The sequence below is a fragment of the Cyprinus carpio genome, chromosome A5 (assembly GCF_018340385.1).
Source record: "Cyprinus carpio isolate SPL01 chromosome A5, ASM1834038v1, whole genome shotgun sequence".
Classification (NCBI taxonomy): domain Eukaryota; kingdom Metazoa; phylum Chordata; class Actinopteri; order Cypriniformes; family Cyprinidae; genus Cyprinus; species Cyprinus carpio.
The window spans coordinates 10280037-10302826 of record NC_056576.1 but is presented as its reverse complement, the minus strand read 5'-3'; the positions used below and the strand labels follow the sequence as shown (position 1 = coordinate 10302826).

The following is a 22790-nucleotide window of genomic DNA, read 5'->3' as shown; positions in this document are numbered from 1 at the left end:
AAACATCGCTCTGAACTGCCATTTTCACTGTTTTGGGTTGAGAGAAGAACAATAATAAGTCCATTATAATTATAATGGTTTATATACTGTACACTACCATTCAAAAGACTAGGGTTAGTTTGTATTTGAAAAGTTTGGCATGGGAAAAAAATATATTTCACATAAATAGCCTTCTTTTAAACTTTCTATTCATTAAAAGATAAAGTGTATCACAGTTTCCAAAAAAATATTAAACAGCACAACTGTTTTCAACATTAAAAATAGTGAGAAATATTTCTTGATCGATAAATCAGCATATTAGATTGATCTCTGAAGGATCATGTGACACTGAAGACTGAAGTAATGATGCTGAAAATTCAGCTTTGCCATCACAGGAATAAATTACATTCAATATATAGTTATTTTAAATTGTAATAATATTTCACAATATCACACAATGTTTTTATTGCATTTAATCAAATACCGTAAATGCAGCTTTGGTGAGCATAAGAGACTTCTTTCACAAACATTAATAAAATCTTACCGACCCCAAACTTTTGAAAGGCAGTTCAGATATATTCATTTATTTAAAAGCAGCATCAGTCTTCACCATAAAGTCTTACAGTGCAACTCAGCCTAATGTTGGCCGTTTGGTCTCCAGTGGTAACAAGACAATTTAAAAACCGGTCTGAACCTGTCCTGTCTGCAGTATTTGAACCCATGCTGGATGGATTATTAGCACAGTTGTGCATCACAGATATTGCTCTGCCCATACTGTATAAGTTTGGAATAACAAGCATCTTTATAATTACACTGAGTGAAATAATATTCTTTTATATATTTTTTAATCATATTGCACACCAGGCACAGACTCCCAATGTTCAGTATATTAAATAGAACCTGAACACAACAATAAAGTGTTGAGCAAATATAATTGTGCAGTCAGCTGTACGCCTCTATAGTCGGCGGCACTGAGATTAATAAGGGTGAGGTGGCTGCACTGGGCACATTAAAGAAAATCCCCTGTGCACTCTTTCATTCAGATTCCTGGAAATAAAGTTAACAAGCACTTAGACACCTTCACAACCTCTATGTAGACACCTCAACACTTTAATAGTTTCTACAATACCATTAACGATTAGTTCAATAAAAAGCTGTTTGCCTGTCAAAGGCTAAGCAGGACGTTACTTGTCCGTTCTCATCAAACAGCTATTTGTTGCTTCCATTTTAGATCTATAAATATCCTTAATTAGCATCTCCCATAGAGCCCCTCCACCCGTCCAGCAGCAGATTGAAATACCTAGCCATCACTTCATTCCTACATTCTCTTCTGGTCGCATCATGGTTAGTGCTTAGTAAGTGCTAAAACACAAGGACGCTATATAAACAGTGTCTGCGATGTCTGCCGGTCACATTTGGGTTTGCCTTCATTGCGCAGTGGTCTCATTTTTGTATAGTTAGTGCTTCTTTAGTCATACTGTGGCTGGATCTTCCAAGGCATTTTTTTTCCTTACACTTTTCGATTTTCTCACTATGGCGGATGCTATCAAGTCACCATCCAGGCCTCAATATTGTCATGATGTATCTTGGAATCCCCTGAGCTACAGATGGCCTAGCGTAATCTTTAACCAACATTACGGCCTGCCTCCGTTATTGGACCCTCAAGACCTCAGCTGGATGGAAGGCATCTTTAGAAGGCTGGGGACATCATCTTGGCCCGGGTACTTGCGGACACCCGTGTTCGCTCCCTTCACTCAGGCCCCAGGACAGCCCATGTCTAAGCTGCAGAGGGAGATGAGTGGAGGGGTGTCGGAAGAAGCTGGTGAGATGTGCAAGTGGAAAATTAGCTTGGATGTCAATCACTTCGCTCCCTCTGAGATCACCGTTAAAATACAGGATGGATTTTTGGTAATTGCAGGTATGGATGATAAATAGTACTATTATATAGCATGCATTAAAGAGGACAGACATGCACACACATATAAAAGACTTGGCAAAATGCTGTTTACAATAGTTTTAGAAGAGCAATGTAAGATTTTAATGTCAGCTACCAAATGCAACAATGCAAGAATTTAATATCAGCTACCAAATGCCACATTATTTATTTATTTTTTGGAAATTCCATTTAGAATAATTTACTAAAAAATTTACAAAATATATAAAATGTTCTTCTACGAGCCAAGGTTTGACAAAATATATAAAATGCTCTTCTATGAGCTAAAGTTATTCTTCTCGATTTTGTATTAACATCTTTGATCCATAGGAAAGCATGAGGAAAGACAAGATGAGCACGGCTACATTGCTAGATGTTTCACAAGAAAATACACGTAAGTGTCAACACGTTCATTCAAAAGTTTGGAGTGGGTGAGATTTTTTGATGATGATCATCAAGGCTGTATTTATTTAATCAAAAATACAGTAAAAACAGTAATGTTGTGAAATATTATCACAATAACTTTAAAATGCAATTTATGCCTGTGATGGGAAAGATTTGATGTGATACATTTTCAGCATCATTACTCCAGTCTTCAGAAATCATTCAAATGTGGATTGTTTTCTCACCATTTTCTAAGACTTCCAGGTGGTGTTGATGCTGAAAATCTCCAGTCGCGTCTGTCCGTAGATGGGATCCTTACAGTGGAGACACCATTACCCAGCATTCCCCTCCCTGCTGATGTCAATATCCCCATCCAGGTACTGATTAGTCAATCATACAGTCTGAACATATTCACTTAATGAAGCTCAAAATTAGGCACTGAGTGTTCTGGGTGGCATGCATTGCACTTGTTTATAAAATGTCACCATTATATTTAAGTGGTGCTTTCATTATTGAAAACTTTTCTAGGTAAATCCAAGGGTAAACACTACCCATCCATCCTCCGGTACGTAATTGGTTTTGTGTAAGAACTAGACATTGCTGGCAGAGTAACTGTCTCTCAGGAGCTGTAATTTTAGCCAGTCTTTTGGCAAAAAGCTGACAGCAATTTAAGTTTGCAGGAGAAACTAGGTTGTAATACAGACATGCAAGAATAAAAGGATTTCTCAAAACCTATTATTTCAATTATTTTGTTGTATTATATTATTGCATGAGATGTGGCCATTCAAATTAATTTGCATCACTTTAGAATGTAGATATTGTTTATTTGTTGCATGTCTTTTTTCACTTATGGCAATTTGTTAAGCCTATGCCGTCATAATAGGCTGCAAAAAAAAAAAAAAAAGTACATTAAAGCAATACGGATTTCATGCGTAATTAGAGGTATACAATTCTACAATTTTGTAAATGTCAAATGCCGAATTTGAAGTCAGTTTATAAATGAATCACTCAGCAATTCCAATTACCAGGCTCATAATTGTTCTAATAACCAACAAAGAGATCAAATGCAAGCTTATTTTCCCGCAGGGGACATATGGCCTTTCATCACAACCCAGAAAATTTATCATTTTTGTGTACAGTGACCCTGGCATTTTAGGGTCTTGATGTGGCATTTAAGCTCTTGACTTCATTTAAAGACTGTTTCGCGTTTGCCACAGGTGGAGGAAACCGCTGGAGGGAAACAAGATGCTGATGAGCCTCAAGTTGAAGCAGAAGCTAAACCGGAATCATTTGAAGGAGAAACGCCTGAACCCTCAGTCTCAACTGAGCTTCCTGAGAGTGGACAGATCACCGAACAAGACCAGCAGACTGTATCTGATGTAGATCCATCTAGAGAACCACAACCCCAGTCCATCTCAGAAGCTACACCAGGTACCACTGAGTCTGAAAGAGAGCAGGTCGGTGAACCCGGAGAGGAAGACAAAGAAGGTGCTTTTCAAGAGGCGGTTGAGGGCACCGAGCGAGAGGGAGAGCAAGTCCATGAGTCTGCAGACAAGCCTCAGGCTCCAGAGACTCCAGACACCATCACCTCCGAGCAAGGAGAGCAGGCAGAGGTCACGCAGCCTCAAGAAATGGAAGGTGAAGAAGGATATACAGAACCTGCTGTTACAGAAGATGAGCAATCAACCTTTGGGCAAACCCAGGAGGTCTTCAAGCCTCAGCAGGTGCTTCAAAAGGAAATGGATGAAGGCAAAATGTAAGCTACAAGATAACAACATCCCAGCTCTTTCCTTAGCCTCTTAAAACCCATAAATATTTTAGAATTTACTGTAACATGCATCTTCTTAGCACTAATAAAGACCTGAGCAAGACTGTGTGAAGCTTCTTGTTGTGCTTTACAATAACAAGAGCGATTAATCAGGGAAAGCTGAGAAATGTTCCAGTTTAAGGTGACAGACAGAGATCTGTCAATGTGGCACCTAGTTGACTTCTTGTTATGCTTGCAGAGAATTTTATATGAATCTTTTATGCAGTTAATACATTGCATCCCTTGAGTTCTAGTAAATGTTGTGTAATTCTCATAAATTTGATGGTTATGATGCCAGCGCCTCTTGAGCATGGTTATATTCGTGGTTCATTAACCTCAAACCCTCAAAATTAGACAACTTGAGAACGCAAATCGATTTGACGAGAAAAATCCAATGGGCAAACGCATCAGTTAATCAGCAATGGAGAACCATTTTCTTCAATATTTTCACGTCGAGGAGATTGAAATCGAGCCAAAGCGTTTGGAATAATCTCCACACTAATCTGTCACCCAATTACCGCCACCATGCAGAGACAGCTCCCATGGAGTCGCTCCCATAAGCACACAGCCAATCTGCCAAGCGAACACCCAGATGTGATAGAGGACAGAGGATTGTGAGACAAATGAGAGCATGATACTTGATTTATTACTCGACAGCATCAGGAGGTTATATAGGTGAGATAAGCAAACGGGTATAAATTGCAGGAGAAATAACATAAGCTATATCGGCAATACAGTTCATTTATTAACTTTAGAGATTTGCAGAGAGGAGTAATAAATAAAAGGCTTGCTTTCGTAAATTCCATTTATTATAAAAATGCATAGCTTACATCCCTACACAAAAAGAAAAAAGAAAACACACAAATAAGAAAAGAAAAAGAAGAGGAGACAATAAACAGCCTTTGAGAAAGAGCTCCATCATTCAGGCCCAGTTCTCAGAGAAGACATAGTCCACTGTAACAAATATTCAGATGATTTAAACAGCGCTTCCATCTGAATTCAGGATGAAAACAAGTTTAGGTCTATATGAGGGACAGAAAGTCCAAAACGGACTCTACACAAGTATGTGAACATAAACTTTAGCTCCGCAAGCTTGGTTTCACATCTTAATGGGTCTGAAAGTAATTTATATTGCAACAAGCATGTATTGCATTACCAGTGTTGTCCTCTATTTGATCCGAACATGATGGAGCAACAGTTTAAGAAGAATCTTAACTTAAGCTAGAAAGTTAGTTAAATGTATAGTTGAAATTAAAATTCAGTCATTCTTTACTTACTGTTATGCTGTCCCAAATCTGTATGACTTTCTTCTACAGAACACAAGAAGATATTTAAAAAAATGTTTGAAGAACACTTTGAAGAACAATTTATTTGAAGGGAGCTCTATCGCCCCCTTGAGGTTTGAGTCTTGCCATTACAATGTTTGCCCATGCTTTCGCATCAAGGTACTTGTGTAGAGTACGTTTATGACCATAGACTAATTTCTACAGAAATTCATCATGGTCTCATCCCATTTTGTACCTTTCGCTTGTCACTTGACTGGTAGCTTTATCACATTCATTTTTCTTCATTGACATAGTAATTGAAAACTACTGGCATTTGATCCAACCTTGTACCATGTAGAGTGACATTTGATTTATGGACTACTCACTAGCAGATTAATGACATTTGGTTTAAGTAAATTTATGAAACCGATTAAACTAGATTTTGGCACTGGCTTGGAATAAATACCATGGGTGTGTAAGCCTTTATTCAATCCCTGGTTTAGGCTGAAGCCATGCTGGGCTCCTGAGGTCTGGCCTCGGGTTCTTCCATGTGTTCTGCTGGCATTTCGTTGCTGTAAAGGTAGTACGGAGGGGTCTGCCGAGCTTCAATGATGAGAACCCCTTCCGGAGACAGAGAGGCGAACACAGTGAGAGGTTCCACATCGGATGGGATTCTGTGAAAGATGAGAGAGTTTAGAATGATGTCCGTTTTTCCATAAGTAGAACGTTTTTTACAGCAATGCCATAAAATAACCATTTTGGGTTCCACAAAGAACCTTTCAGTAAACAGTTCTTAAAATAACTATTTTACTTAGGGTGAAGAACATTTTAATAATCTAAATAAACTTTTCACACTATAAAGTACCTTTGTGCAATGAAAAGGTTCCACGGATGTTAAAGTTTCTTCATGGAACCATCAATGCCAATAAAGATATACCTCTTTGACACAGATGGAACCAGATTCTGATTTAGTCCTTTGTAAAATGTGGTTGTACATATCTGATAGCTATAATATTTAAATAAATACCGTACTTTTCAACTTAAAAAGTGCTTTGGGAATGTACCTTGCATTTGCTCTGACACAAAGCTTCGACTCAAATATTACAATAAGAAGTTGACAAAGGTCAATTTAATATTAACAACTACACAGTATTGCCTGAACATAACCCAGACTAACTGAGTTCTAACTCAAGTCTAAAGTTGATATTAACCCAGAATTGTGAAAGTTGCTCAAACTATACCCTTGTGTACTCAGTATATTCTCATTTTGGTTTCATTTTCAACAAACTTCATTTTCTGTGTGGCAGCTTGTGGCTAGAAGATAATTCTCAGTGCATTTCGTGGTTTTCATTTAAATGTTCTGCCTGCCATCACTAGCAATGAGAGAAAGAGAGAGAAAGTGAGCGAGTCCTGCTCCAGGTGCTGGGCTCAGAAATAGAGTCTGTTGCCAATTATTACAAATCGCCTCCTGATGCAAAGTTTATCACCAGAAATTTCCATCTACACACTAGTCTAATCATCCAGCAGGCAGGCTGACTGCAGCCGTTTTAATGAGAGGAGTTCTTACTGTCTGTTTGAATTGTGATGCCTTTAAGGCTGGATTACCATAAATTCATATCTGCTCTACAGAGAAAGGGTGGAACTTGTTTTGAACATGAATGGATGGTGATATCATACAAAGCCACTTCCTGTTGCAAAAGCCTAGAGGTGAGGGAACTTTTAGGGCTGCTTTAGAGATTTGAGAGGCAAATGCAGCGGTTGGAAAATGCTAGATAAAATAATTGTACTTAACACAGTATATGAAATAAATAATTTCCACTGTCAGCAATTTATTAATAAATGCACTGCAAAAAAGGAACATCCTAACCTTCCTTGAAACTCCACACATTACAAAAAGAACCCCTTGAGTGAGTCACTTTCACAGTTATTTATAGAGTTTGACTTATAATACAACACAATTATTATAGAGTTGACAAGTTTTTAAACTAATGATGAAATGCCCTACTCTAATAATCACAAAAATATACAGAACACACAAAAACCTGATACTTTCTAATTAGATTGAATTTTTTTTTCTTTTCAGCAATTGAATATTAAAAATGTTTATAATATATTATCATTGTCAAAAGGTTTGAGACTTGCAAGACCCCCCGGTTACGAATAAAAAAAAAAAAAAACAACAACAACAAAACATGGCCACTGAATATATATGAAAGTTTGGAATCTGTATGATTTTTTTAAAATGTTTGTGAAAAGTATTTTATGAGCACCAAGGCTGAACTGATTTGATAAAAAAAATACAGTAATATTGTGAAATATTATTTCAATTTAAAATAACTTAGTAAAGAAAAACATTTTAAATAAATAATTATAATAAAATAAAATTTTTATACATTTTTAAATGTCATTTATTGCACTGATGGTAAAGTTAATTTTTCAGCAGTAATTACAGCCTTCAATGTCACATGATCCATCAGAAATCATTTTAATGTGAGGATTTGGTGCTTATATTTTTTATTTTTTTGTTGTTGTTGAACGCAAAACAGCTGCCTAAACCATAATACATTTTTCCTCCTCAGAATTATCTGATAAATAGACAGAACAGCATTTATTTAAAACAGAAATCTTTTGTAAAATGATGTCTTTTACTGAAACTTTTGATCAATTTAATGCATCCTTACTGAATAATAGTATTAATTTCTTTAAAAAAAAAAAAAAAAAAAAAAAAAAAACTAACTGACCCTAAATTTTCAAACAGTACATCATACAAAACTACATTTAATGCTACTTAATTTCAGTCTAATGCTGTTTGGATCAGCATTTGACACCTATGGTTTTTTAAAATGGTGCCTAGTTAGAGCTCACTAGGGTTTAGGACAGAGCTACTTTACTGTTTTGTTGTTGTGTTTTAATCTCTGTAAAAGTGAGAGGACACAACAGAGACAGACAGAGAGACTCTGACAGAGATAGAGAGAGAGAGAGAGAGAGAGAGAGAGAGAGAGAGAGAGAGAGAGAGAGAGAGAGAGAGAGAGAGAGTCTCTGAGCTTTGCAAGTCATCATGGTCAAATAAGGCTGGAAGTTTCCACACTTGTTGCCAAGCTTCTGTGGAGTTTATATAAACCTTATCATGTAGCTGACTTCAGAGGTCTGACGCTATTCAATTAGCACAGCAATGCTACAGCCTTCCTGTGCTGTGCAGCTCTGCTACTGAAGGGCAAATGACAATACTGAAAGCTATCAATAAAAAAAGCTCAGTTGAATTGAGAATAGACAATTTTACCCAATATTTATGCGTGACCTACATCTTCTACAAGAACATTGTGTTCTTAACTTAGCTGTTCAGTTGTGTTCAGAATCAGTTGTGAGTCTCTATTTCCCACCAACAACATGGTCTGTCAACATCAGATCAACTATGCAATTTTAATTAAAAGTGGAAGAAAGACATAAATTATCTAAACTAATAATAAATGAATAATACAAAAGTTTGGGGTCAGTAAGATTGTTTGTTATTTTTATATGTTATGTATTTTATGCACACCAAGACTGCATTTATGTGATTTTAAAATAAAGGAAAAATAGTTATATTCTGAAGTATTATTATAACATATAATTCAAATATATTTTAAAGTGTAATTTAATCCTGTGATGCAAAGCTGAATTTTAGCATCATAACTCCAGTCTTCAATGTCACATGATCCTTGAGAAATCATTTTAATATGCTAATTTGCTGTTAAAAAAACATTTCTCATTATTTTCAATGTAGCTTAATATTTTTGTGGAAATTGTGATGCATTCAGGATTCTTTTATGAACATAAAAACATTTATTTTAAACAGAAATCGTTTAAACCATTACGAAGGGTCTTTACTGTAACTTTTAATCAATTTAATACATCCATACTGTATAAAAGTATAAATTCTTTCCGGACCCCAAACTTTTGAATGATAGTGTAATCTTTTGTGAATTTCTTGTGTTAAAATACTAAAATAGTGCTGCGTTCGTTCAATAATTAATTTATTTTTCTTTCTTAGAGTCTCTTTCAGAGTCTCTGTCAGAGAAACAGCATGGTGACAGAAAAAAAAATCAAATCACTGTGTCGCTTAATTACTGCAGACATCAGAGCCACATGATATGTTGTCTGAGTCTAACAAGAGTTTTCTCTTTTCTGTTTTATCTCTTAACTTTGATTCTTTTCCTCTGCCTCAACCATCCAATTTGACTCTGAAGAGTGAGAAGAAAGTTGAGAAGTTGGGGTGGGTGGAGGAGGGGGAATGCTTCGTGTTGCTTTAAAAACCCTGAGTGACATTCCTCTGGAAGTTGCTTCATCATTCTAGAAGGTTCCAAATCAGAAGCCCCAAAAACTTTTGATACAATCATTAAACTTACTGAATTTTCTTTGTGAAGTTTTTGGTAACAATTCCACCCTCGTCTTGCTTTTCCTCATGCTTCCCTGGTGAAAAGACATAAAGGCAGTTGTTAATGCAGAGATCGATGCCTTCTAGCGGGATGATCGATACGACCATACAACACTTATGACATTCTGCAGCTTTTAAATAAGAGGTGTAGAGAATTGCTTTTGAAAAAGATGTCGCTTTAAATACAACATCAATATATACAGGTAACTTGAAGTCAGTTCAAGCACTGGTTGCTCATGAAAAGCTATAATGTTTGGCACAGAAGTGTAACCTTTACCACACTGACATTAAATTAGACCCGGACAGGTTTATAGTCTCAGACTTTCTGTCCATATAAGGCTTTTTTGTTGAAGAGCCTTCACATTTTACAGTCATTGTAAAGGCAACACTATATTTTGTGCTATTTCAAATCAAGGAGGCCTGTTTAAAAGCCTCTTGGCTTTATTCTCTGCAGCTGTTTGTCACTAAATGCCAGTCATGCCATACTGTGTCTTACTGCGGCCTACATATCTACAATACACTATGAGCACAAACACATTTGTTTGATTATTCTCCTGTCAATAGGATCATAATCTGCAGCTGATATAATTCTTGCAAACAGTTTAAAATGTATATGAATGAAAGAGAAAAGTTTAAATCAATTAATTTAAATCAATATTTATATGGAAGCTTATTTCTGCCACAGAATAAAAATATAATAATGGTAATTGTACTTTTTATCACACAATTCTGACTTTCTATAAATTGCGAGTTTATATCTTATATTTACGCAATTCAGGCAATTTTTCTCCAAATTCTGTTTAAAAAAAAACTCAGAATTGCTGTTTTATAACTTGCAGTTGCAATTTTGAGAATAAAGTCTGAATTATGGGATATAAACTCAATTGCGATATAACAAGTCGCAAAAAACCTTTTTAAAACTTTAATTCCGTGGCATATACAAGTTTCCATACATTTCCATACAGACATACTGTGAAATAGCCTTTTCCCTATTTAACAAAGATGTTGAGACGTGGCTGTGTCATTTGTTTGACAATGCTTTCTCTCAGGACAAAGTTGAACTTAATGTTTTGCTGATTTTCAAGTTCCAAAAATCAAAAAAACAGAATCTGAGGTCTGTGAAAAGGTCTTTGGTAAATCAGAGCGTAAGGTAGTTCACTTTGATATCTCTGTGTGACACTTTTAGAATGAGGTTATGTGATGTTAAGTTTTGCTGTCCCACCCTCCTCCCTCTGTGACTGAGTGACCCAGCTGGCATACCAGCACAGTGTTTCTGTGCCGTCACAGTCAACAAATATAAAGTATTTCTGGAGCAGACAGCGACTGTACTTTGCCCTTTCCGCTTTATAAGTTTTACTAAAGGACTTTGGTCATTAAAGAGAAAAAAAGCAAAGGAAGTGCAGTGTGGGACCTCTCCATTTGAGGTCTAATTCAGTGTGTTTATGTGAGTGATACTCAAGGGATCTCAGCAGGTGGCTGATTACAAGAGATTTGCTGGTAATGTGCAAGTCATGCCAAAGGCCTTCCATTCTCAAACCACAGAGAGACAGCAGAAGAGAGGTATGGAACAATCATATGGTGTCCAAAGGGGATTATTAAAAGTCTGGTGTCATTTTTCTTATATATATATATATATATATATATATATATGTAGCTCAAGTACTGCTGCCCAGCCAAGTGCGAGATAATACATAAAAAAAGAATGAAAAAAAAATTTAATTTAATTTTTCAATTTAATTGTTGATAAAATAATTTGAAATGCCAATTTGTATAGAAAAAATACAGAGTTGTGCCCTCTGCAATTAAATTAATACTTATGTATATTAGGAAAACGTAAAAAAATGCAACCAATATTTAAGGAATAATGTAAGGTAATGTAAATTGTGTTACCAATAATTACTCGTCCTTCTCAAAGTTCACGTTTTCTCACCTGACACTTCTACAAAACCGTCTTTAGTTTTGACATTAAGCTCCTCAGGTTTGAAGCTGTGCACGTTCACGCACACTTTCCACGGCTCGTCTGGGTTGGTCGGGGGCGCGCTGGATCGGCGCGGGCTCTCGCTGTACCTGGAACTGAAGCCCTGCGGCGAGCCCATGCTCGTCCTCGGGAATCCCGTGCGCAGCGAGCCCGTCCACGGCGCGTCCAGGCGGGTGCTCATTCGAGGTCGTGCCCAGCCGGGCCAGTCCATAGATAATTCGTCGTGAAAAGGAGGCAGTCCAAAGTCATCGTCCATAAATCGAGATGCGAGCGACTGTTCCCGGAACGGATCCCGCTGAATCCTCTGTCGGTTTCCCATAGTGTAGTAATCCCCTTCTGCCATGGTGAAACTTGGAAAAAAACTTTTAATTAACTTTTCTTGTTTAAAACGTCGCGTTCCTGTCAGAAGTACGAATACAAGTTATTAAAACAGCGCAAAACTAATTCCGTTTAAAAAAAAACTTGCCGTAGGTCTCCAGGCGCGTGATTACGCACCTAAGTTTACTTGTACCACTGTGCTGAAGTTAACTGATGATTTAAGTGCTCTTTCCACTGGTTTATATGTTACCGGTCTACAAAGTCCAGAAAGTACTCGGCGACACACGACAGCTGACTGAAGACCCTCCCTATCCAAGTTTAGACCTCGGGCTGTGACTGGCTCCACCGGACAGCGACTGGTCCAATCTCACCCTCCCCCAGATGACTCATTCACTTCATAATAGAAAACTACTCACTCCTCAAGGCCGGAGAGGTGTCACACACTCATATGAAGAACACTAATAATGTTCTAAACACGAAATGTGACGAAATACAACAGAGGCATGCGGTATCTGCATTTCCTTCTTCAGATGAGTCCTTGCATACTTCATGAAGGAGAAATTTGAAAGATGAGCAAGAAAAACACCCAGTTATATTTTAAGATGTCTCCTATCTGTTGAAAAGTGTAGAGTGACCCAAAAATACTCACTTTAAATGTAATTTCGTTAGACAACAAAATATCCAGCCAATGAACTGAAATTTTTACAGCACTCTTCAGACAGAAATTAATCATATGAATATAATAAAATACAATTTCACACACACACACAAAGACAATGAACAAAGAGATTGCAATTTTAAATAAGCAAAATAGTGGGTGAATTAATTAGATTAATAATTTATTTAGAACTCTTTGAAGTACCATATTCAGACCACAGAGAACTAGGCATTAATTTACTTTAGCAAGGGAGACATTGATATTCTTGTGCACATAGACAACATTGTATATACATTGTAAAATTGGGCAAAATTGGGAATGTTCTTGACATAATCATCCAGCCTGATGCCCTGCACTGAGATTTTTAACTTTGCACTTAAACAAAGACACACTTGCTTTATATCTTTACCATTCATTCTGTGCAAAACTAAAATAATTAATTGTGTTATAGGATATTGCAATATTTTTTTTGTAATTACAGAAGTAGCATGTTTTGACTTGGATTTTGTAAAATAGGTTGGATTCATGGCAACATTTCAACATTTTTTGTTTGTTTGTTTAGAAGGAATGCAAATTATGTAAATTAGAAAGCCAGCCTTGTAAAGAGTCAGTACCAATACTCCATCTCAATAAATAAAGCCCATGCCTTATATTGCCACACTAAACGTTTGCATATTTACACAACAGATTTACATAATCATTTACTAAACTCATTTACGGTTTGAGACGAGAGAACAAGATGAATTTAAGAAGATAAAACATTTCTGATACACTTCAAGTTTTCCCCCCCTTCCTCTACAACTTATATGTACAAGTGTCAAATTCACAACAGTCAGACAGCTAATAATATACAGTGCATAGAGATCACCATGCCTTCGTTTAACAAGCATTCAAATAGACTTTATGACACAGAAACAAAGAAACTGCCATCATCTGTCGCGATGAAGGTGATGATTTTTACACGCCGTTTCATCAAGCTGTATCACACTCCAAATATATATCTTTGATCCTTTAAAAAAATCCTTGATCTAGCCACTCTGACTGATTTCTTATGACAGCCATCTTCATTTCACCCAGTCTGTAATAGTTTATAGTTTATCTTAACCAATAAATATGCTTTATAAAATATTCATATATATTTATAAATATCATCGTCATTTACAATATGTGAAGTGTTCGATTAAATAATTCAAGAGATCTAAATAATAAATATCTGTACCTTACTATTTGCAGACCCATAAGAAATAATGAGAGTTAAAAATACAAAAAATTAGGCACTAAAAGAATAAATAATTTTACACAGCTCAAGGGTTATGCATTTAAAAAAATGACAAAACAATAATAATAATACTAATAAGTATAGCAGTGCTTTGAATCTTGGAAACAATACGACAGGGAAAATGTACCTTTTCTGTGTTCACTCAGATGCAGCCTTGAATCCAGTGGATAAAGATATCTTCATTCTGTCACTTGAGGTCTGCAAGATTAATATGTACTTTAACATATTTGGTAACAGTACGGACACCTGCATTTTGATTGTCCACCTCCACCATCATCATCTCCATCACGGGCAATGACATTTGAATTGTTTTCCAGTTCAACAGAAGATAAATAAAGCTGGCATTTGGGCTGATGGGGTGTGCGTTTGCCAGTGGGGCCGATTTGGATGGCACATTTTTCAAAAGTGAAGGTGTGTGCAACACAGAAGCGGCTGCTCTCAGTAAAAGCTGTTATGGAAGCAATAAATCTTTCACCTCAAGCACTTTTGCCATATCCTATAAAAAAGAAAACACTACAAAAATACAATAGATTCATACATGGGCTTTATGTCTCATGAGTGAGCCTGCACTTCCTTTTATCTACTATGGCTGTTTTGATAAACGACTAACAATATCCTCACACCTATGAGCAAAACAAGGTATATCAGAACTCATTGATTGCAGCACACATATTAAAACCTCCGGTCCGGTCCTTCCTACTACAGCAGGCTTTGTGATTGATAGACAAGTTTTCCTTTGAGCAGGATGGATGAAAGCACACAGTTTAGTACACAACAATATGGAAAGCTTCAGTCTTATCTGACACTGAACAGATGATCCTGTCACTGGCTGGTGTTCCACATCTAAACACAGCATGTTCTCAGTGCTGCTCCATTTCACTTTCAGTTACAGTAAGATGCAGTCCTGGGATTGTGCTTTAGCTCAGCATTCCGGCATCTGGTTCATCCGTAAATTAGTGACGGGCTCTGCTATAGCTCACCATTGAGTCATAGCTTCTGCTCCGAATGCGACTGTGTCTGCGTCTGCTATATATAGAGTTCCATGATGAGCTGCGACTGTAGCTCCTGTATGAAGAATAAGTGTGACTGCGACTTCGGCTCTGGCTCCGTGAACGACTGCGAGTTCGACTGCGACTGAGAGAAAACAGGCGCCAGGACAGGAGGCTGGAGGATCGGCTGCTGACGGAGGGACTGGGACGATAGTAGGGGATCGGCCTCTTTCTGGCACTGTGCAGGACAGGAAGGCATGTGGAAAGAGAATACAAACAATGACATTTTAACAAATTTTTTTAAACTGAAAAAAAATAAGCAAAATTACTTGTCCATATGTATAATCACTACCATTCAAATGTTTGGGATCATTAAGATTAAAAAAAATTTTTTTTTTTGAAAGCAGTATCTTATGGATGCATTTATTTGATCAATAATAACAATACACCTGTTCAAAAAAGTTTGGGGTTAAGAAGAAATTAATATATATATATATATATATATATATATATATATATATATATATATATATATATATATATATATATATATATATATATATATATATAGCACAGCAAGGATGCATTATATTGATCAAAAGTGACAGTAAAGACAATTATATAAGATTTCAAATAAATGCTGTTCTTTCGAACTTTCATTTCATCAAAAATATAATTCAGCTATTATTCAGCAATTAGAAACCTAATAAAATACTTTCAGCTTAGTTTAACAATTTTTCCATGTTTAAATCCATTCCTCAGGTTTCTACAGATTTGTCTCTATAATCAGTGCGGAAAGGTGTAGAAAAAATATCTATCTTGGTTAACTGATCTCCAAAGAAAGATCAGCAGAGCACTTCCATGTGATTCATACAGTAGGTTGTTAGCTTGTGTTGTAACACTAGTAGTTCTGTAAGAACAGACCTTGTAATTCTACGGGCTTCGAGGTGACTGGGGGAATCTCTTCTTCTCTTTCTCATTGGGGAACAAGTTCTTCTCCTGCTGTGCTTTTTGCTCTTGCAGGAACTGCAGTCCCTTTTCCGCTCTCGGAACTTTTCATCCACACATAAAAGAGATGTGAGAATGTATGTGTTTAATAACAGATTTCATTAATGTTGCAGTCATTGGCAAACAATTATTTTAGATAAAATTACACATCTTCTTTCAGCTGAAATTCACCTGTCTGGTGTGCACCGTGAGTAATTTAGACTGCGGTAACTGCTCGCACTAGACAGACTGTCTCTCCGTGAATCCAGGGAGTAACTGGATGAACGGGAATATGATCTGTAAATGAGCCGAGGGAGATGATACAGGCAGAAACAAAAATACAAGTCTGCAACTAAATAAAGCTTCAAATCAGAGTTGTGGTTTCTATAATAAATAGCAGCTGCATGACCCACCTTCTCCCTGAAGACATGGATCGGCTTCTGGAATAGTGCCTTGAGTATCTGCTTCTACTGCTGGACCTCGTTCTATCCTGATATCTATGAGAAGACTGACTCCGATTCCTGTCAGTGACGAGAGCCAGAGGCTGTGTCTTCTCCAAATCAGAGTACCTGCTCGTTTTTTCACTGCAATTATATGGAGGAAATTATTTTAGACCTTTACTTTGATACTTCAAAATATAATAGGAGATCTGCATAGTTGTAGAGAGAGACTGCACTCTGTTCCAGGATTCCCTTTCAGTTGGTCACTCTCGACGTCACGTTGGTGACCGACGGATTGGGATATCGCTTCGATAGACCAATCAACTTCAAGTGTAAACTAAATGAGCCAATGCACATTGGCATACAATTATTGCATCTAGCTGCCACTGATCACAGTGTGAGTATAATAAGGCTGCATGTGCAATGCACACCAGCTTTTCGCTTCAGAGCCGAGCGACAGTCTCATTCTGCTCAACTCTGTCTGATGTGAACTGCGAGTTCAGCATGCTCTCTGAAGCTTCGTGTGTTGGCGAGAAGCTCTTCAGTGGTGGTCGTTCCCGAGTTGAGTGGGTTGCGCACTTCAGGCTGCACTACCACCTGTCGTGTTGCAAGCGGCTAATTCCCCTGTGCGCCTCAGCACTAAAAGAGCATTTCCCAAAGAGCAAATTTCTCTAAAAGAGCTCCGCGGGTGCGTTTTTAAAAAGACGACGGATCGTCCTTATAAGGGTGCCATTTCACCCGTGCGTTTCTCGGTGCAGTCGTTACCTGGCACCGGGTGATGGTCACGATCGCTGCCTCACGTATCTGGGCAACAAGCACGCTGAGGTGGCCTTCGTGGACGAGTCATGTTTCCACTGCGAGAAGATGACCATCTCGGAGCTGCGAACCAGGCTCCGCTAAACTTCAGGGGGACGGAGTCCCGTTGCCTCGATTTGGGGCTTGTTCTGGAAGCCGACAGACGAGAACGATTTCCAGAGGTAGTGTGGACAGTTTGAGGATAACAGTGGTGGCAAACCCCGCAGGGAACCAACCCTCTGGGGACCATCACTCCTCTTGCATCTCCGATCCACAGAGCGACCCATGGAACGAGTTGGGCCCTCTTTAAAGAGCGCACCAGCGGTATCCAGTGGACCTCCGTCGAACAAGTTGTCGATCTCAGCATCAGAAGGAGAGCTGTCCGATGAAGATTTGGCCACACTGCTGCCCTCCCAGACGGTGGCAAAGCCTGAATCAGATCTGGAAATGACAGCTATGCTTTCCCGGGCCGCCGAGAGGGTAGGGCTCGAGTGGAAACCTTCACCGTGTCCCAAGCCTTCGAGACTGGATGATTGGTTTCTCGTGGTGGCTCGCCCCACCCCAGTGCCTTTCTTCCCAGAAGTGCATGATGAGCTCACCAGGTCGTGGATGGCACCTTTCACTGCCAGAAACTGGCCGATAGGCTCCTCCTCCCTCACCACCCTCGACGGCAGTGCAGCGAAGGGGTATTCGGCAATCCCCCCAGTGGAGCGGGCAGTATCGACGCAATTGTGTCCTATGTCTGCCTCCTCCTGTCGGGGAGAACCGGTGCTTTCTTCACAGGCCTGTAGGCATTTGTCTGGTTTAACCAGCAGTGCCTATACGGCTTGCGGGAAAGCTGCTTCCACCTTACACGCTATGGCATTACTGCATGTGCACCAGGCCAAGGCTGTGTCTGGTTGATATGAGGGACGCCAACAAAGATTGGTTCCTTAATGCCCCTGTTTCCCAGAACGGCCTCTTCGGCAACGTGGTCGAGAACCTGGCCCAGCAGTTCTCGGCTGCATGGGAGCAGATTGAGGTGGTTCGACCTTCTGCCCGGGAGGCAGCTGCTGCCTCCACCCATATGCTGGCCGCAGCGCCCCAGCCTGCTCATCGCTGAGGGCGGCCCCCTGCATCCGCCCCTGCTCCTGCGCCACATCTGCAGCAGCCTTCAGAAAGTGGCGCCGTAGAGCTGGGCATAGGCAGGCCGCCCCAACCATCGGAAGAGCAAGAGGCCCCGGGACGGGCTACCCAGAGAGAGGTAGCTGCTTTTTGGGGAATGGTGAAGACACCTCTACCTCCCCTGGAGGAGGGCCAGGTGGAGAATCTGGAAATCTCGATGAAAGAGCGATTTTCTCTATCTCTGGGTCCCAGGAGGGCACGGAGAGTTACAGACGGCCAAGCACTGGACCTCACTGATCCTCCTCCTTTGCCAGTTGGCAGCAGCGAGCGGTTCGAGAGCGTCAACAAAGGCACTACTCACGCACCCTTTGGCAACCTGTGGAACCAGGTGAGCCTTGCAACCCACACTCACACCCCTCTCAGGCCTGCTCACAAGCCGCCCGAGTTGGGTCCCTGTGTTCCACCTCGCTGCCCCACTGTGGGTACTGCTGTGGTTCCACTGGTCCCATTTGTACGGTTTCTAGGCACCTGGTCAGTGCTACCCAGCCTGTCTTGCTGGCTTCTGCGGACTATTAGCCTCAGCTATGCAATTCAGTTTGCCCGGTGTCCCGCCAAGTTCAGCAGTATCCGCTTCACTACAGTGAAAGTGGCCGATGCCCTTGTTCTGTGGGCGACGGCGGAGGACACGATAGAGCCGGTCCCTCCAGCTGATATGAGGTCGGGGTTTTACAGCCCTTACTTCATACCCAAGAAAGGTGGTGGGTTACGGCCAATCTTGGATCTGCGAGTTTTGAAACGGGCCCTTCATCGGCTACCGTTCAAGATGTTGACGCAGAAACACATCTTCGGGTGGGTACAACCCCAAGATTGGTTTGCAGTGGTCGACCTGAAGGACACGTACTTTCATGCGTCGATTCTTCCGGGTACGACCCCGAAGGATGGGCCAGTTTCTGCCCTTCGGGCTGTCCCTGTCTCCCCATGTCTTCATGAAAGTCACAGAGCCGGCTCTTGTTCCCCTCAGAGAGCAAGGTGTTCACATCCTCAACTATCTAGACGATTGGCTTATACTAGCACAGTCTCAGGTTTAGGAGCACAGGGAACTGGTGCTCCGGCACCTCAGCCTGTTGGGCCTTCAGGTCAACTGGGAAAAGAGCAAACTCTCCCTGACGCAGAGGATCTCTTTCCTCGGTATGCTGTTGGATTCAGTCGAACAGACAGCACGTCTCTGATTTGTGATGTTATTAACTTAAAAAGTGACTCATCAGTGGTAATATGTCAAGAGTGTGGTCTCACTGAAACTTTCTCACAGGCTCCTGGAGCAAATGGCAGCCACAGCAGCACTTACACCACTCGGCCTGTTACATATGCGAACACCATCACTTCGGCGAGAGCACCGTCTACGAGACACGCTTACGCCTTGAAGTGGAACCTGTTCATTGTGTGGTGTTCTTCTTGCCGAGAAGACCCCCGAAGATGCCCGATTGCGGTCGTGCTTTCCTTTCTGCAGCAAGGGCTGGAGCGAGGGCTGTCTCCCTCCAACCTCAAAGTTCAGGTTGCTGCTATTGCTGCGTACCATAACCCTGTGAATGGGAAGTCTTTATATAAGCATGACCTCATCATCAGGTTCCTTAGAGGGGCCAGGAGGTTAAATTCTTCCCGGCCCCCCTCTACACCCACTTGGGACCTGACTCTAGTGCTAAAATCACTACAGCAGGGCCCATTCGAGCCTTTGCATTCAGTTGAGCTGAAGTTTCTTTCATTGAAAACTCTGCTCCTGCTTGCACTGGCCTCCATCAAGAGGGTAGGGGACCTGCACATATTTTCAGTCGACGATTTGTGCCTAGAGTTTGGGCCGGCTGACTCCCAGGTAATCATGAGGCCCCGGCCCGGCTACATGCCCAAGGTTCCCACTACACCCTTCAAAGACAGAGTGGTGAACCTGCAACACTGCCCCCGGAGGAGGCAGACGCAGCCCTAGCTTTGCTCTGTCCCGTCCGAGCATTGTGATGCAAAGTTTGCCGGACACAAAGCTTCAGGATCTCAGACCAGCTCTTTGTCTGTTACGGAGGCCGGCAGAAGGGTAGTGCCGTCTCTAACCAGAGAATGGCCCACTGGATTGTGGATGCCATCACCCTGGCTTATCAGGCACAGGGTGTGCCCTGCCCATTCAGGTTGCGAGCTCACTCAACCAGGAGTGTTGCATCCTCCTGGGCACTGGCTCTTGGTGCTGTGGGCTGGGCGACCCCTAACACGTTCGCTAGATTCTATAGCCTTCGTGTAGAGCCGGTATCCTCCTGTGTTCTCACCTCAAACTGGTAGTGGCACTGAGAGGCCCCGTTTAGTGTCGGCTTGCTAAAACTACTCCAGAGTGTCCGAACTGTAGACCCTGTTGAGATCATCCACCTCCCTCGGCAGCCGGACGCGGCGGAACATCCGGTGCCGGGCCTTCACGATGGGCTCCATATTTAGACCTAAGTGGTACTCATATGTGTATAGTCCACAGTATAGCCTTAGAGCCCATGTTTCCCCGGCAGACTTCTGCCTTCCCAAGAGGGTTTCAATCACCTCGTGTTTTTCTGGCTTCCCAAGAGGGTTTCATATATGTGTATTTGCTTCTGAAAACTCCTTCGGCAAGGATGGGGCTTCCGTAGCGTCCCTGTTCCAAGCGGAACAGGAGCGTTTTCCCAGTGTTATCCAGTCTCACCCAGTGAGGTATTGCTTTGACAATGGTGAGTGGATCTACTTGTTCCGAGCCCCGGCCTACACCAAATAGGGGTGCAGGCAGCTCGCACAGGGCACTGGAAGGGGCAGCACCCTTGGCATGACGTGATGTCAAGAGTGACTGACTGAAAGGAATGTCTCAGTTACATATGGTAACCCTCATTCCCTGAAGGAGGGAACGGAGACGTCACGTGCCGTCGCCACGGTTGCTGTACCACCGATGAGCGGCCAGGTCACCGGCTCAGCTCCTCAGCGAAAACCTGGTATGCATTGCACCTGCTGCCTTATTATACTCATGCTGTGATCAGCGGCAGATGGATGCAATTATGTATGCCAATGTGTATTGGCTTGTTAAGTTTACACTCGAAGTAGATTGGTCTATCGAAGCGATATCCTAATTCGTCGGTCACCGACGTGACATCTCCATTCCCTCATTCAGGGAACGAGGGTTACCATACGTAACCGGGACGTTATTATTGTCAACTAAAACTAAATCTACAAATGTTAACTGAAATAAAATATATAAAGAAAAATTATTTCAGCCAGTTGCCAAGTAATATTTCTTATTTTTCCATTAGTTTTATTTTAAATTTAATAAGAAAATCTATGTCTGGGCTTTAAAAAAAAGTTAATAAAATCCACATTTGGCTTGATTTGTGATGTTATTAACTTAAAAAGTGACTCATCAGTGGTAATATGTCAAGAGTGAAATGGAAGCTAAAAATTTAGATATTTTTAATGCACTTGTCATGGTCTAATGGAATGTTAAACAGTGAAACATTTGATGAATACCATATATTATTTTTACTTACACTTATTCTAACTGTAATGGAATCATTTCAGACAGATATAAAGTCGATGTAAAATACATTAAAAAAAGCCTCACCTTTTGAGCTTGTTGAAGACAGAGCTGTGTAGGGTATTTACTTTGACCACTGGTTTCCCCAGAGAGTCATAGCTGGTTAGTGAGTTGCCTGAATCTGAGGTATTATCCCCATAGGCTAGCCTAAGCTTCTCAGGAGATGTCAGATCCTGACACAAGAACTTTCCGTTTCCTGTAACCTTTGATTTTGTGATGCCTGTTTTACTTGACGGCGGAGAGGACGTGTCATTTCCCGAATCGTAATCTGCATGTCCTTTGCCCTTATTGGATATCGAGTCCTGGACGATCACCATTTTGTTTAAACCCTCAACCCCAGAACGTGATGGTGAGACCTGTAGGCAGACAAACCAAATTTGTTGTTTTTCTAAAGAAAAACAAGGCCACATCAAAAATCTGCTACCTGCATGATGCAGTTTGAGTACTCTTTAAAAGGCACAAATGTCCCTACAGAGCACAGAAAGGAAATTAATCAAGTTTTTTGGGACAGAAACTAAAAGATTTAAAAAACGCCATGCAAATCTGTCACATGCAAGAAATTTGAAAAGGAGAAGAACAAAGCAAGAACTCTTACAAAAGAAACTAATGAAACAGAGTCTGAAGAGAGAAAATAAACAATGAACCAATGCTTATTAAAGAGGCAAATTAAAGAAACATCCAGAGAAAAAAAAGAGAAAAAAGAACCTACATTAATAAACTTCCAGTTACTTTTATGTTTGAAAAATGAGAGAGTAAAAGGAAACAGAAATCCCCAATTTGAAAGTATTTTTCCTTTAAAGAACACTGAACAGACATCACAGAATGGGCTTAAGTAAAAAATAATATTATTATATGAAAAGGGTTGCAGACAAAAGAAATA

General features: G+C 40.3%; 3 protein-coding genes across 4 annotated transcripts in view; 1 reads left to right on the top strand and 2 right to left on the bottom strand.

The window, feature by feature from the left end:
- The first annotated feature begins 548 nt into the window (after nucleotides 1-548).
- Nucleotides 549-4167, top strand: si:dkey-1k23.3 (heat shock protein 67B1). The gene is made up of 4 exons (XM_019075174.2): nucleotides 549-1897; nucleotides 2243-2306; nucleotides 2553-2673; nucleotides 3514-4167. Exons 1-4 carry the CDS (start codon nucleotides 1513-1515, stop codon nucleotides 4054-4056), a joined length of 1113 nt encoding a protein of 370 aa, XP_018930719.1. The 5' UTR covers nucleotides 549-1512; the 3' UTR covers nucleotides 4057-4167.
- Nucleotides 4168-4727: 560 nt separating this feature from the next.
- On the bottom strand, nucleotides 4728-12393 carry hspb8 (heat shock protein b8). Its single transcript, XM_042753496.1, has 3 exons — nucleotides 11713-12393; nucleotides 9754-9817; nucleotides 4728-6042 (listed from the first exon to the last, which is right to left on the bottom strand). Exons 1-3 carry the CDS (start codon nucleotides 12101-12103, stop codon nucleotides 5868-5870), a joined length of 630 nt encoding a protein of 209 aa, XP_042609430.1. The 5' UTR covers nucleotides 12104-12393; the 3' UTR covers nucleotides 4728-5867.
- An 840-nt stretch (nucleotides 12394-13233) lies between these two features.
- The window catches only part of LOC109057950 (serine/arginine repetitive matrix protein 4-like), a 90256-nt gene continuing 80699 nt past the window's right edge, over nucleotides 13234-22790 (bottom strand). The window contains exons 9-13 of one of the 2 annotated variants that reach the window (XM_042753472.1): nucleotides 21938-22266; nucleotides 16405-16575; nucleotides 16184-16288; nucleotides 15929-16057; nucleotides 13234-15242 (exon numbers count right to left, since the gene is read on the bottom strand). In XM_042753472.1, the coding sequence (XP_042609406.1) occupies nucleotides 14969-15242; nucleotides 15929-16057; nucleotides 16184-16288; nucleotides 16405-16575; nucleotides 21938-22266 (1008 nt within the window). In that variant the 3' untranslated portion in view covers nucleotides 13234-14968. The remainder of the gene's footprint in view (nucleotides 15243-15928; nucleotides 16058-16183; nucleotides 16289-16404; nucleotides 16576-21937; nucleotides 22267-22790) is intronic. The other variant, XM_042753478.1, reaches the window with a different exon arrangement.

Excerpts from the sequence above, each read along its gene's own strand:
- si:dkey-1k23.3 (XM_019075174.2), top strand. The coding sequence starts at position 1,513 with ATGGCGGATGCTATCAAGTCACCATCCAGGCCTCAATATTGTCATGAT. Across the intron at positions 1,898-2,242 it reads TGGATTTTTGGTAATTGCAG|GAAAGCATGAGGAAAGACAA; the intron begins GTATGGATGATA and ends TTTGATCCATAG. Across the intron at positions 2,307-2,552 it reads TGTTTCACAAGAAAATACAC|ACTTCCAGGTGGTGTTGATG; the intron begins GTAAGTGTCAAC and ends CCATTTTCTAAG.
- hspb8 (XM_042753496.1), bottom strand. The coding sequence starts at position 12,103 with ATGGCAGAAGGGGATTACTACACTATGGGAAACCGACAGAGGATTCAG. Across the intron at positions 9,818-11,712 it reads CGGTTTTGTAGAAGTGTCAG|GGAAGCATGAGGAAAAGCAA; the intron begins GTGAGAAAACGT and ends TCTTTTCACCAG. Across the intron at positions 6,043-9,753 it reads AACTTCACAAAGAAAATTCA|AATCCCATCCGATGTGGAAC; the intron begins GTAAGTTTAATG and ends CATCTTTCACAG.